At 38.4% G+C, this 15,013-nt stretch overlaps 1 protein-coding gene across 5 annotated transcripts in view; it reads left to right on the forward strand.

Annotated features, from left to right (window-relative positions):
• Window positions 1-15,013, forward strand: part of ccdc88b (coiled-coil domain containing 88B) — a 51,529-nt gene that overhangs the window by 3,662 nt on the left and 32,854 nt on the right. For all 5 annotated transcript variants that reach the window (XM_042419306.1, XM_042419309.1, XM_042419305.1 and 2 more), the window contains exons 4-10: window positions 6,316-6,385; window positions 6,577-6,635; window positions 7,586-7,669; window positions 8,536-8,676; window positions 10,822-10,967; window positions 11,864-11,945; window positions 13,587-13,745. In XM_042419306.1, coding sequence (XP_042275240.1) covers window positions 6,316-6,385; window positions 6,577-6,635; window positions 7,586-7,669; window positions 8,536-8,676; window positions 10,822-10,967; window positions 11,864-11,945; window positions 13,587-13,745 — 741 coding nt within the window. The remainder of the gene's footprint in view (window positions 1-6,315; window positions 6,386-6,576; window positions 6,636-7,585; window positions 7,670-8,535; window positions 8,677-10,821; window positions 10,968-11,863; window positions 11,946-13,586; window positions 13,746-15,013) is intronic.

The following is a 15,013-nucleotide window of genomic DNA, read 5'->3' on the forward strand; positions in this document are numbered from 1 at the left end:
GTATTTTTATATTAACAATGGATCAAACTCTGTAAAGTGAAAAGGGTTGCTCTGAGTGGCAAACCTACAGAAAATCATCACTCAGTTCTGCAGTTCCTCTCTGCATTGTTTTGGTTTTATGGCCCACAACTTCACTGTTTTGGTTCACTCTCACCACTCTCATCCACCTATTTCCAGCAGCAGAGAAAAACTAAACCTTGTACTGTTCCAGCACCAAATGGCAGACAGGCAAAGCTAGCAGCTAACTGGCTAATTGGTGAATGTAGTGAAGCCTTTAGCTACTAAAGAGTCAGATATTTCTCTAAGATGTTGATGGAGGCCAAACTGGAGCTAAAAGGAGAGCAGACGTTGGACTTATATTCATCTGCTTGCCAGAAAAACAACTCCAAAATGCCAGTGTTGCTCTGTGTCTGCTGGATGTGTAAAAAGGCAACGTTTTTGCTGACATATTCACCATATTATCTTTATAAGGTGATAACATGTCAATGTTGTAATTACAGCTTGTTCCACTGCCCCCAAGTGGCCGAAAAAATCAATGAATGCTGCTAAGAAAGCTGTGCATTGTACTTCTTGATTTTAAATCACATCTAGTACAGTTTACTACTTTACCATACGTACTTGATCAAAAACTACACAAATATCAACTCATTTGTAATTGTCAGTGTGCTGCAGATGAGGAATCTTTGAATTTTTTGCAAAGTTATTCTTTGAATTTATTGTTTCTCTCAGCCTTTAGAAAGCTTATGAAATAGCATAAAAAGTTGCCATCTAACAGCATTTGTACCACTTTCATGTCTGTGTTTTAAATATAAAGCCACAGCTAACAGTCAATTAGCTGAGCTTAGCATGAAGACTGAAAACAGGGGAAACAGCTAGCTTGTCTCTGTCTTAAGTTAACAAAACCCACCTTAGTTGACACATTATATCTTGTTTGTTTAATAGGTACACACCTGAAATATAAAAATGACTTTCTGAATCATGGAAGTCAAATAGCCTCGTCTCACACGTCTCACACATACCCTACATAATATGTAAACATATTTCCTGAAACGTCAAACTATGTATTTTGTGGTAGTTTTGTCTTTATATAAATATTACCTCAACAAAGTGTAAATGGATATTTTGATATGCTTTAAAGCTCTGTGGCATTATCTTAGCAGTAAAGCAAGTCAGTAGACAGACAGGTGATGTTGAGGTAAGTCCGTGACACACTAAAGAGCCAGGCCACAATCATTTGGAGATGGTCAGTAGATTGAGCTTCATCTGATGCACTTTAGAAAAATGTCTTGTGTAGAATTGTTCACTTGCACAAACACTTCTAGTCAAAAAGTTCCCCAAAATACCATTGTAATGGCTTTTTTGTGGATGGGCTGAAATGACCCCCAACTCATTATAAATAGAAAAGCCTTGTAAATCACTGAAATATCCTTTTAAAAAATAACTCAGGGCCACAACAAATGGCGAGGGAGAGGGGGGGGGGGGTGATGGTGGAGGGCTGGCGAAGCAGTTGTCTTGCTGTAAGGTAGCAAAAAAATGGAAGACAAGATGGAGGAGTGAAGCAAAGCTCAACTTACAGCCTTGAATATTCCTCCTAAGGATACTGTAAAAAGTTTCAAGTGCACACAGGGGGTGGCGGAGCATTTGCACAAAAGAGAAGATGAAACACAGAAAATTTCCATCCTCAGTAGACGTGTCCCGGCTTATTATCAGGCAAATGGGGTGAGAAAAATGGAGGAGTGGCGAGCTGAATATTTCAGCTGCAGCTGTGGTTAGGAGGTTGAGGAAAGAAAGAGAATAACTCTCTATCAAATAGCTCTCAGCATCATGCATTTCATAATATGCATTGTAGGTGGCATTTGAGGAAATGACACAATTCTTTCCCCTAAGGATGATTCAAAGGCCTCCGTTCGCAGCAGAGAAAGCCCCTCCGAGTACTAGTCAGGTGGATTGAACAAGCACCGCTTAGTTTGTCACACAACATAAGAACAGGAGTCTACAAGGCCTCACTTCCTAATTTTCAGTGAATCACTAATGTCCCTTGAAAGCTCAGAGCAGCACAAAACACTGGCGATAATTGGGAAGCTCAGATCAGGTCGGCATTACACGAGAATTTTACCAGGTGCTCTCAGAATAGGCTCCACTGTTGCTGTGGGCGTTTACTTCCACATTGGTCTCAGTTTTACTTCACTGTCTGTTTTCTGACAACGCTGTGTTGCTATGTATGTGTTTATGTGTGTGTGTGTGTGTGGGTGTGTGTGTGGGGGGGGGTGGGTGTGTGTGTGTGTGTGTGTGTGTGTGTGTGTGTGTGTGTAATACAATGACAGCAGTGTGCAGCAGCCCGGCAAGGCTCAATATTCTCTACTGTGACCTCAGCTTCTCTAATACCGCTACAGTGTTATTTATGTACACGTACAAGCATGAAGGCAGAGAACACGATACAGTATTTACTCTATTACTCTATTGTGTTGTATTCTACTGTATTCTATTCTGACTATTTGTCCAAATCTAATCAGTTTGTCCTGTTTGTTTGTTTCATTTCCATTCTATTTTTTTTTTTTTAGTTTTTTTTATAGTTTTATTCTATTGTATTCTTTTGTTTTCTATTCTAATCTATTCTGCTCTGTTCTATTGTATTATTTCCTATTCTATTCTATTCTATTCTATTCTATTCTATTCTATTCTATTCTATTCTATTCTATTCTGTTCTATTCTATTCTGTTCTATTCTACTCTATTATCTTGTGTTCTATTCTATTGTATTTAATTAGTGTGCTATTCTATTCTATTCTATTCTATTCTATTCTATTCTATTCTATTCTGGTATTCTGCTCTAGTATATTCTATTTGTTCTATTCTATTGTCTTTCATTTGTTCTATTCTATTCTATTTTGTTCTGCTCTGTTATATTATTTTCTGTCTATTTTCTGTCATGTGTTATATTCTATTCTATTTGTTCTATTGCATTCTATCTAAAAAGCCTTTAATTCCTCCTGAATGGAGACACTCAGTGTTCGGCCGTGTTAACAGGATTTTAAATGTTAATTATTGATCCAACATGTTAACTTATTTATTGACTTGACAAAGATCTCGGTTTTCAGTAAACTGAAATATTTTTAAGGCTGTTGAGGATCCAATAAATAACGTTTCAATTAACTTCAAACAAACTGCAGATGGAATCTGGTTTGCACAAGTTCTAAAGTCCTAAATCCTAAAGGCAAAAAAACAGTAAAGATAAAGTAAGAAGCGAAACGGCCCACAGACGTGTTGGAAATCATTAAGGGAACTTGAATGTGGAACATGAAAAACAATCCAAACAACATAAAGAGGAATTATTTGGAAAAGATAATGTTGCAGATGGATTTTAATTCTCTTTACGACTGCAGCAGCTTGATGGCAAAGTTTGTTCCAAATTCAAGACTATAGAAGAGTAGATCATTTTCAGAGGCAGAGTCACAGAGGGATAAAGACTAATTCCTTCTCTTTTACTATAGTTCCACCAGAAAAATGTTGTACGTCCTCTAGAAATTAACATCAAGAGAAACCTGGAAGCCTGACAATCTTAACACAGCAGGTGTTACCCAAGTTGTTAATCTCTTACTTAAGCAGGGTGTGTAACTGCACTGAATGATGATGTATAAAATATAGTGCAGGAGGGATTTGGTTGAATGTATGTATTTTGGCCGTATCATGCTGCAGAGGGAATTGTTCATGAGAGGACATTTGCATGCCAACAACAACAAGTAGCTTGTATATAATTTTCAGTCTGGCTAATCTGCAGAAGTCTTGTTTGGCATCATGAACCACGAGGCTGCACGATGACCAACACAGAGCTGCAGTGGCTGGTATCCCACATGCCCTGAAGGAGCAGAAACTTCAGGTTGGCTGCACATGCCTCTGATGCCAAACCCGCACACAATGGAGCCGCTGAAGGGAGTGCTTGCCTCTTGGTACATTTCCCCTCTCAGTTTATAAATTACAGTACACAACAGAGAGAGAGAGAGAGAGAGAGAGAGAGAGAGATGTAATTGTGACTTGCTTCTGTACTCTGGTGATTTTTGCATCGATGGACCGCAGGAGAATGTGAACAGGCTTTCAGAGCAGTTGGGATAGGAGCTCGCCAAAGTCAATGTGTGGCTCTTTGACAAAAAAAACATTTTTAATTAACAGGGAAATGCTTCTCTCCATCTCAGAGTTTAAGACCAACTACAGTAAATAAAGTAATAAAGTAGCGGGCAGATGACTTTGCTGAAATTCTTTTAACAAAGTCATCTGCCCGCTACACTGGTATCGCACTAGATGGCAACGTAGGAGGATCAAAGTACTGCAGGTCCACATGACATATACTTCTTCTTGCTGCCAGAAAAGCCAGGTTTCTGGAAAGGGAATGTCTGAGGCGTTTGCCATTCAGCTTGATTCAGCGTCATTTAGAGTCTGTCAGGAGGTTTGTCCAAGACATCAAGGCAGAAACTACAACTTCGCTGAAACAAGCTGACCACAGTGTTGGTGGACTTTCTACTAGTCCTGAATCCCCATGTTTACTCTTTGACGCATTATAAATCCCTCCCATTGCAGGACCAAAGAAGAAATATCCAGATTTGAATTACATTACCTGCCGTAAATGATACAGGACCAATTTACTCACTGTGGTCCACAGTATAGTAAAATTCATCATAAGCTCTAGTAAAGCAGGTCTATTACTGAGAAGGTTTATATGCACAGTATGCCTGACACATTCTGTGGCTGAGATTAAGCTGTTTTAATAAAAGTGAGTAAATAGCAGCCCGTGTTTGATTTTTGAGGTCAATATCAATATAAATAATTGAAAGTTTTAAAAAAAATCTGATGATGATATTGTTGGTTCCCCGTGAAAATCATGTATGATCTCCATATTTGGTGATTTTAAATATGAAGTGTTCCCGTATGGGTTGAGGAAACCCTCTGACTACTATTCTACTTCTCAAACTAAATAAACAATTAAAAACCCATTTCATTATTGGTTAAATTGTCACCAAGCTGAAAACTGCTGTTTTTCTTAGCTCATCAAAAGTTAATGTTTTAGAGAAACGTGGTTTTCAAAGAATAGCAACAATATATTAGCCGATATTTGTTTAAACTTTTTTGGGAATGTTTGCGTTTCTTTGATAGTGACAAGTGAAAAGTCTGCTTACAGGTCTTGGGGAGTATTACTGCATATGTGAAAAATGTTTTATAAAGCCTTTTGTTGTTCTAGAGCGAGATGGGCAAAGTCTGATAGATTTTAACAGTGGTTAGTGTGTAAGACTTCAAGTTTAGAAATGAAAAACATCTGGGGATGTGGAGCCTGCTCCTTATCTCTGCTTAAAGCTAGCAACAATATTAGCCTCTACTAGCATAACACATCTGAATCCGTACAGCAGAGTGACTCTTGTCATGTTGCATTGGGGTAATGTAGGCACCAGGCTGACAAGTAAGAAGAATACGTGAAATAAAGAAGACAATATCTCTTGTTCTGCTGCTTCGATTTTGATCTTTTAACTGTCCATCATGAGTCTGACAGTAGAATAAGAGTGCAGTAGTGTATCTGTAGAGTACTCTTAGCCACCAGGACAACCCTTAAACAAACATTTTTGATAAAGATTACTTACGTTTGGTTACTAAATAATTATGAGCAAGATATTTACTGAGCAGGATATTTTACAGTGCTCTCTGGTGGAAAAACTATGCAATGACGCCACTGTTTCTAAACTACTGCAAACATCTTTGGCATTTCTGTACTGCTATTTCTTGTAACTTATTGCTGATATATCTGTGATGATGACCAATATTATCGGCCATGCCAATGTACTGTCAAGCAGTGGAAATCTTTGATTTGTAAATAGTAATGGGTTCTTTTGTGTTTGACATCAAATATGATGTTTTGTGACTCTGTACTTTGTTACTGTGCCATGTCTGTCGTGGCTTTCACTGCCTGCTGCCCCACATAACCCATATTTTCTATCCACAAGGGCATCTACAGAAGCAATGCAGATATATTGTTAAAACATTGGTAATCATTCATGGCATCTTTTCTATTTCTGTTTTTTTTAAGAATCCTGAAAATGAGCTTCACTGAAATATATTAAACCTAATCTACAGAAGCCTTGTTGACCTGTAAGAACAAATGAAAAGTTACTCTTATCATATATCTTCTCTTTGTTTACATCACAAACTGCAGCAGGCTGGTGGAAAGTTTTTCTGTCGTCGTTTATTCAGGCTCACTGTGGGCAGACAGACAGGACAGGCCAGGCGATCACTTCATGTTTTCCACTAAACTCTTCACATTTATTCTTTTCTCCAGGAAGACCTGCAGCAGTTGATACTGATGCCTCTCCCAAACATTGCCATTCTGGGGCAGGACCCCCTAACAGGTACAAGATAAGAGAGTGATCGTATCAGAGCCATGTCTCTCGGCAGCAATGAAGTAATTATACTTCATATACAAGTCCATATCTCTGCTATGTGTGAAACACATTAAGGTGATAATGATAGCCAGGCTGATGGTTGGGGGTGGAGATGATGATGATAATGATGATGATGACAGTTATTTCTGTGTCCTCAGAGGCAGCCGTGGAAGAACTCAGGCGACTGTTGCTGCTTTTACTAGGATGTGCTGTGCAGGTGATCACACACTCACATGACCATCACGCTTTTTGAAGGTCGATGCAACCAGTAAATAATACTGATGTTCAATATTATACATTGTAGCCATGCTGGTGGTGTGGCTCCATAGATGGTGTTAGTTCATGACAAGATATCTCTTATTATTTGAGCCGAAAAGATTAGTCGATTAATCAATTAATTGATCAACAAAAAATAATTTGCAACTGATAATTCTGATAATCAATTAATTGTTTAGGTCCTTTTTAAAGCAAATATGCCAAAAATTTGATGGTTTCAGGTTCTCAAAATTTAATTTTTGCTGCTTTTCCTCGTCTTACATTACAGGAAAATGTATGTCCTTATAGACTGTTGTGTGGACGCACAACAGTCTATAAAGATAAAGAAAGATATTTAATGTCAAAGTGAAAACAGGTCTCTACAAGATGATATAAATCAATCACAAGTATAAAATACAAAATACATGTTTGCATGAGTATTCTCCCCGTTTAACAGGACAAATCTAAATCATCACTGGTGCAGCCAACTGATTTTAGAAGTCATAATTAGTTAAATGGAGATCATGTGTGTGTCATCAAGAGGTTTAGTAGGGCTTGTAGTATGAATGCACCTGTATCTGGAAGGTTAGTATCATGGCAAAACCTATATCACGAACATCTTGTCACAAAAAAACACATTGATCACTATTATTCATTTAAGGTGGATCAGCATTGCTAATTTTTAGTGAAGAATTGACTGAAAAATAAAATTATTGCTCAGAATTAAATATATTTTTTTGCAGGTTTGCCGACCTTTTTACAGTCAGGGAGGAGATTTTATTACATCATGTGTGGACCATATTAAATATGATATTTAACAAAAGGATCACGGCCTGATACTGTATATTGCCACATGGATATATTTTGATCTAACACACACACACCTGACATTTCATCCTACTGTGTCTACAGTGTGAGAATAAGGAGACGTTCATTCAGCAGATCCAGTCTCTGGACATTGAGACCCAGGCAGGCATCGCCAACTGTATTCAGCAGGTATGCTCAAGTGTAGAATTATTCAAATCAAGCACCCTCCAAATATAAAAGGCATTCACAGACTGACCGTCAATTTGAAGAGATATTGTCCTGAGGAGATACTTCTAAGGGGATTTTTTTTTGCCTAAAAATGATTTGGCAAAGAATTTGACCTGTAGGCAGAGAGAGTGAACTATTATACCTTCAACTGGTGCTTCAAGTAAATGTGAAAATGAGCTGCTTGTCATTCTGCTGGCAGCCTTTTAAGGACCTCTGGGTGCCCCTTTGCTGCCACCGTAGGATGGATCCTCCACCCTCATGTACACGTCTCCACCTCTGTCACATCCTCCTCTCTCCTTCATCTCTTTTATGTCATTCTCTTCTTTTCTGTCCCCCCCAATAAACCATAAATGCCAAATTGTACTCTTTTAAAAAATACCCCCCATGAATAATTGCCAGCATTACAAAAACAGCATGTTGCATACCAGCATGTCTGAATAACAGTAACAGCGTGCTGCCCACCTGCCTCTTTTCTGCCAGGTTTCTCAGCCTCATAAATCATAGAGGTGAGAGGTGCTCTTCCTGTGTGGATGGATGCACCCCCTGCTTGCTGTTCATATGCCTTCTGCCCGAGGACATTTCAAACCTGTCTACATGATCATTAGTTTTGCATGCATTAGTACAGCATTTTTGGACCCACTTCCCTAACAGATACATTCCCAAAGATTGTGTTTTTTTCCATGTTGCACACAGATGCACAGATTCTGCTTGGTATTCACACAGCCTTCACACTGCATCGTTTGTCCCCAGATCTGCCATTTTGTGTCAGGTTATCCAGATGCACATTGATCTTATCATAGAGACCTGAGAAACTGTCCTTGCTTCAGGTGACTCAGGACCCTCAGACGGTGCTGCCGCTTCAGTGGGAGGAGCTGGTGGAGGTGGAAGGTGCGGACTTACAGCTGGTGTTTAGTTTGATGGCCAAACAGATTCAAAGCATGCTGGCGCAGAGAGACACACACCTGCAGGTATGCAAACATACTTAAATCACATCATAATGGTCACACCACAGGGAGAAATACTGGAACACAAGATATAAACATTCAATTATACCTGACTGTTGTATAATACAGCTGATTGGACACATGGGGACAATAAACTGCTCTGTCTCTTTACATACATGTGTACTGTCTACACGAGTTCAGACAGAGGGAGTCAAGGGCTGCAACTAACAATTACCTTCATTATCGATTAATCTGCTGAATATTTTCTTGATTAATTGATGAATTGTGAAAATTGTGAAAATTCAGTTTTCTATTATGTATGACATAGAAAAGCTTCAAATCATCACATTTGAGAAGCTGCAACCAACAAATGTTATTTTATATTTACATTATGTGATTTTTGCTCGATGAAAATGATTATTTGATTATTAAAATAGTTGCAGATGAAATTTTTGTTGATTGTTTAATCAACTAATCGTTATAGCTCTTAATAGAGTCAGAGGCATATATGGCTGCAACTACAGTGCTGTGGGAGCATGTGAATCACTTGCATTTCTACAGATTTGTTTTGTGCTTTAAAATTAGTTTAAATTAAATCTTTTAGGGCATCCTTGTGGTGGCCTTGTGTTTTAAGACAGACACCATGAAATATAACCATAACGTCCCCAGTTTGATTCCTGCAGGAGACTTTTGATTTATTTATGTATTTATTGTTTATTTAACAAGGACAGTGCACAATATCTTTATTGTACCAGATACAGCTAAGAGCTCATTTCCATCTGTAGTCTCTGGGCAGAGGCCAGCAGTGATGTGCAAGTTGCCGAAGTAAAAGCTAACAGTCAGTTGTGTTGAATTAAAACATTAATACCTTGAAAACAGACACGGTAAAAACATCAAAAAGAATAAAAAATAAAGAATAGCAAAACTATTCTTTAACAAGGGAGAGTACCATCAGTAATCTTGACATCTTCAAGAGCAAACATTTATCATTAGAAGAACCAGACACGTAGTACTAATGTTGGTCGACACACTCAGTGTAGCTCAACAACTGTTGCTCTGAGTATCCTTCAGCCACATTTCCAAACTAGATTTTAAATGTCAAAAAAAGTTAAAAGCCAAAAAATAACCCTCAAAAAGTGTGTTTGGCATTTTTGTGGAGGCTTGTGCAATGTTTTCCATTACACACGTGTCATATGATGAGTCTGTTTATGAAGTTATGAAATTTAATCATCTGAAAATTAGAACATGCATAAGTAGGTCTTGTTTCATCAGGGCTTTACTGGGTCACTTATTTGATGAACATTTCATATGCCACGCTCTCATATTCAGTTTGTTGCTATTATTTACCACTTGCAGTTGTAGTAATTCTGCCTTGACATAAATTAAATCTCAATTCAATTTAACAGGCTGAGTATAGTGTGGAATATACTGTAAAGTTCACTGTGAAATAGCTTTGGGATCCATGTAAGTTTCAATAAATAATAATATTAAAAAAAACAATAAATGAAAAAGGAAAATGCAAGTCAGTGGACTCGAGTTGCTCCTGTGAAAGTCCATAAATTCATTTCAGATTCCTTTTTTTGCTCATGTTTTCTGACTTTGAACCCACCCTGCTTGCTTAAAACCACTGAGGTTCCACTGAGACCTCTTACCAGCTTTTATTGCATAAAAAGACATTATTAAAGAAATTGTCAGGGTTTTGTATGATTGATAATGCTCTAAACCTTTCGTTACAAGCTTAATATAAGGTCAGATCAGCACACTTTGATCAAATAATTTCCACAGACAAACCAAGGGCTCACTTTGCTTTGTGCTTGGATTCTGTAACAGACACAAACAGAATTTCCTCTTGCTGTTGTGTCACAGAAAATTTGAAACCCAGCATATTTTGTAGAAAAAGAAATTGCAAAAAAGCAAAGAACATGATCACATTGCTGTACTTTCAGTCAATGCAATATTAAGAGTCACTATTACTCACTATACATGACTGTCTGTAACATTCAGAGGATTTAGATTTCTAAGTATCCAACACTTCCTGCTTATGATCTCCTCCTTTCTCTCTCATCTCTGTCATTCTCACTCTCCTCTCTTCCCCAAATCTCTCTTTCCCTCTGTCCTCTTTGTCCCTCGCCACATCTATCGTCCAATCACTCTCCCTCGCTCTCCCAGAGGATAGCAGAGCTGTGTCGGGAGCGGGAGGCCCAGACTGACTCAACCACGGCGCCCCTGGGTGGTCACAGTGAGGAGCCACCCCAAGGTCTGGCGCTCCAGCTGGCAGACAGCAAGGCCAAACTCCGCCGCCTTAAACAACAACTGTGAGTGTGTGTGCGTTGCGTGTGTGTGTTTGTGTGTGTGCCTGATAGAAAAAACTGTGAGTTTAAAATAGTTTAAAAGTTTAAAATACACAAAACTGTGAGTTGTTCCTCTGCAATGAGGAAGGAACAAATCAGGAACTTGCTGCCATAATCCTTCAATTCAGCTCACAGTGAGTATTCTGACTATATGATAAATGTTAGTGTTGCCCAATTATAATTTTTGGATATACCTGATGTAGGACAACCTGTCTTTTTACTATTTCTACCGGACACAATCGTCTCTAATTGTATTATCAGCCAATGTATCACTAGTATAATGTTTTAAAGGGGACACATCATGCTTTTTGTGATCTAATTCCTCGTTGAACTGAGGTGAGTTTGTCCGCACATGCCCACAAACGATAGTCTTTGTTGCTAAGGTTGTTTGCATTGTCCACTTGCATATTTCAGGTCGGATTTTCTACATGTACGGGACTATTTGAGAAGTTGACCTTTTGAGTAAAGAACGAGAAAGAACTAAAAAAGAACTATTATAGTTTTTTCATAGTTTGTTTACGTAGCAGCTGGAGCTGAAGGAAGTCTGCAGAGACGCAGCTTCTGGGACCTGACCAATCAGAACAGAGTGGGCTCATTGGGAGGAGGGCCTTAAAAAGACAGGAGTTAAAACTGCCTTTTTCAGACAGAGGCCGAACTGAGGGGCTGCATAAAGGGCCAGTATAAGATAAATAAGGAGTGTTTTGAACTGTAAATCATGCAAAGATATTCCAGTAGATCCCCATAATATAAATATAGACCTAGAAATCTGCATGATATGTTCCCTTTAAGCAACAAAATGGTATTGATGGTATTAATTTCATTTTTGGTATTGATGGTTTCGTGTGTATCTGGTTTTCTAGGGAAGATAAAGGTGATCAGATATTGGATTACAAGCTGGAGATTCAAACCATGGAAGAACAGCTAAAAAAACTTCAGAAAGAGGTTTGTGCACATACAGATACGTGCTTAGAGGTCTGCAGTAGGAACTGAATTCATTGTACCCACTTCTTTAAGACTGAGCTTGACTTGCACTGCTAGATTTAAAAGCAAAACCTGATATCAAGTCTTAGTAATTCCCTTTTCAAAGAGAAAGAGACACTGTTTGCTCTGTTGGACTCCCATAGAGGCTCACAAATACAACATAACTCATATGGCAACAGCTATAATATGCTGTATGTTAGGCTTAAATAGAATAAGCCAACAGCACAAAACACAGGTGGCCACTTATTAGATTCTCTCTCAGGTTATGTATTTAACAGCAAGCAGATGACACACATTGTAGCCAACTACAATTTTTGCCAGAGAAACATTGTTGTTAACCTTCTCTCTCCCCTAAATGTGGCAGTTTAGACACTAATCCATAGCAGAACAGACTACTACAGGCATGAGTAAGGGTCAAACAAGGTTATAATTCTTACATTACATTGCAAACATAGAACTTTGTCTTCTGTACCATGATTTATAAATTAAATCAGCCACACAGAAGGCTCCCTTTCTGAAACACAGCTCAAGTTTCTTATAATCATTCATCCAGAAAAACTCTTCAGAAATTAAGGACATTTTACTGAATAGTGCAGCCCTTAAATCATCATATAATGAGCAATAAAACAGAATCAGTCTCTTCTTCAGTCCCACTTAAATCACACAGCCAACAAGAGTCTTTTCTCTTCAGGGAGACCAGTAAACCTGCCTGTTTCTATAGCTAATTGTAATGTACCTGAACGTAACTGTGCACACAGAGATCTTTGACTTTAGGATAAATTCTGCTTCACAGAAGGCTTCACACTGTAGTTGTTTTTCATCAGACAATATGTTCTTAATTAAGGTTTGTACCAAACATCAATGATCCATCTTTATTTGTACATCAGGAACAGTTTGCTCTGGGCATCATGAATATTACATTTTAATTTGTTTTGGAAAATAAAAAGAGAATCAATCAAACAAAATAGGGATTTCACCTCACTTATCCAGGGGTGACCATGCAAAATGTCCCAATTAAAAATCTTTCTATTCAGGCATATTCACAAGTCTGTTCCATCTCATATTTATGTCTGACATTTGATGGTTCCCAACCCATATACCATACCATACCATTCCCACAGTGAAGAAGACTTTCCTGAATTATGTTTATATATATGTATATATACAAGTCATAATTCTACATTTACTTAAAAGTAACTCACTGATTTTGTTATAGCACTGAGATAACATCCAAGAATCGCAAAATGAGGGGATTCAAGGACAGTATTTGGCACTACAACAAAATGAGTGTATCTTCATTTAAATTATTTAAACACTTTTTCCACCACTGTGTAAATCTTACTTTAATCTAAACCTAATCCTAATATTAATTTAAAACTAAGATCTTGTAGAAAAAGAAGAACAAAAAGCTTAACACTTTCTTTCCATCATTGTTAGAACATTCGGTCCTCACAGATATATACACACACACACAGACACACACACATTTCTTTCTTCCTGTATCAGACTGTCAACATTTGCTTTACTGCATATACCAGATCTGTTCACAACCTTCTTTGACCTCATCCCCACTGGTGTGTGTGTGTGTGTGTGTGTGTGCAGAGCCGTTCTCTGCAGGGTGAGGTGAGGGGCATGCGAGCACTGCGGGATGAGCTGGACTGCGCCCGTGAACGAGCTGCGCGGGCTGAGCAGCTCCAGACTGAGCTTCAGAGCTGTAAACACAGATTGCGTAGCCTGGAGCTCACACGCACTCAGCTGAAGGTACACACACACACACACACACACAAAACAAACACACACACACACACACACACTCCAAACTCACAACACTACACACACTTCTGAATAAGTCATTTGCACCGGAAAAGAAAACAAGCAGCACAGCAACAGCTACAACATAAAATGTGTTTGGATTGTTTTGGTATTGAGTCACATGTTGAAATCTCTCACACAGAACAAAAACCAAGCAGTGCCTTTCTATACATGTACACACACAAGCACACACTCTTTACAAAGCGAAGACCTCGTACGAACATTACCAGCGAAGGTCACATCGAGAAGATCTCCCTTTTCCCCCTTTTTTGGCCGGGGCCTGCCCTATAAACATGAAAGTCTGTCCCTGACCGACTGACTGACTGACTGACTGACTGACTGACTGACTGACTGATGAAGTTACACCATTAGTCGGCCACTCCTTGGATCCGTTGTTTTAAATTAAAAGTCCTCTAGCATTTCACTCATACGTCCAGCCATACACTAGGTTTTTGACCTAGTCTTGTTAAATCTTTCTCTGAGTAGCTATTACTTTTTAAAAAGAAGTACCACTTAATCTCAAAAGCCATATATTCCCTCTCAGAGCCCTGAGCATTTCAATCAAGAGTGAGTAAGAAGAACTGAAAAGCTCAAAGCCAGAGAATGAGATTATATTGTGTGATGTCATCAGGATTTACAGCCTGGAGCGGCTTCATTGACAAAGAGAAGGAGTATGGCTTCAGTTATTGGAGCTTTTACACCCAAATGAGATTTATTCTATGGTAATAACTGTTAGGAGGCAGAAAATGTGCGCATATACTTGTAAAACACCCCACAGTGTCCTCACTTGTCACCTTCTCAGTCTTATTTAATTCATTCTGCCGTTGCTCAGCATCCTCATGACAGCCCAGATTAGCTCTCAGGATGAATTCTTCTTGTGTTTGGATTTATAATTTATTTTCACAAATTCAAAGGGAATTGTTGCAGAAGTCTCTTTAACTCTATTGTTAAAATTTGGGGTTATTCCTACTGGTAATAATGTACTCACCAAATTAAAGGGTCCCTGTGAAGTTTTCCTGTGAACAAACAAAAGTTATGTTTACACTCACTGTTACTCACCAAAACTCATTATGTATATCCTTGTGATCTCACAAATGTGTTGAATAAATTTCCTTCTTCATAGAACATTTGCGAAACAGATTTTTAAAAAGAATTTTAAATCCTGTATTGTTTACATCCATGTTTAGGCCTGCAGTCTTCTTCTTCTCTGCCTTTCC

Source organism: Thunnus maccoyii, chromosome 8, assembly GCF_910596095.1.
Source record: "Thunnus maccoyii chromosome 8, fThuMac1.1, whole genome shotgun sequence".
In the NCBI taxonomy this organism is placed as follows: domain Eukaryota; kingdom Metazoa; phylum Chordata; class Actinopteri; order Scombriformes; family Scombridae; genus Thunnus; species Thunnus maccoyii.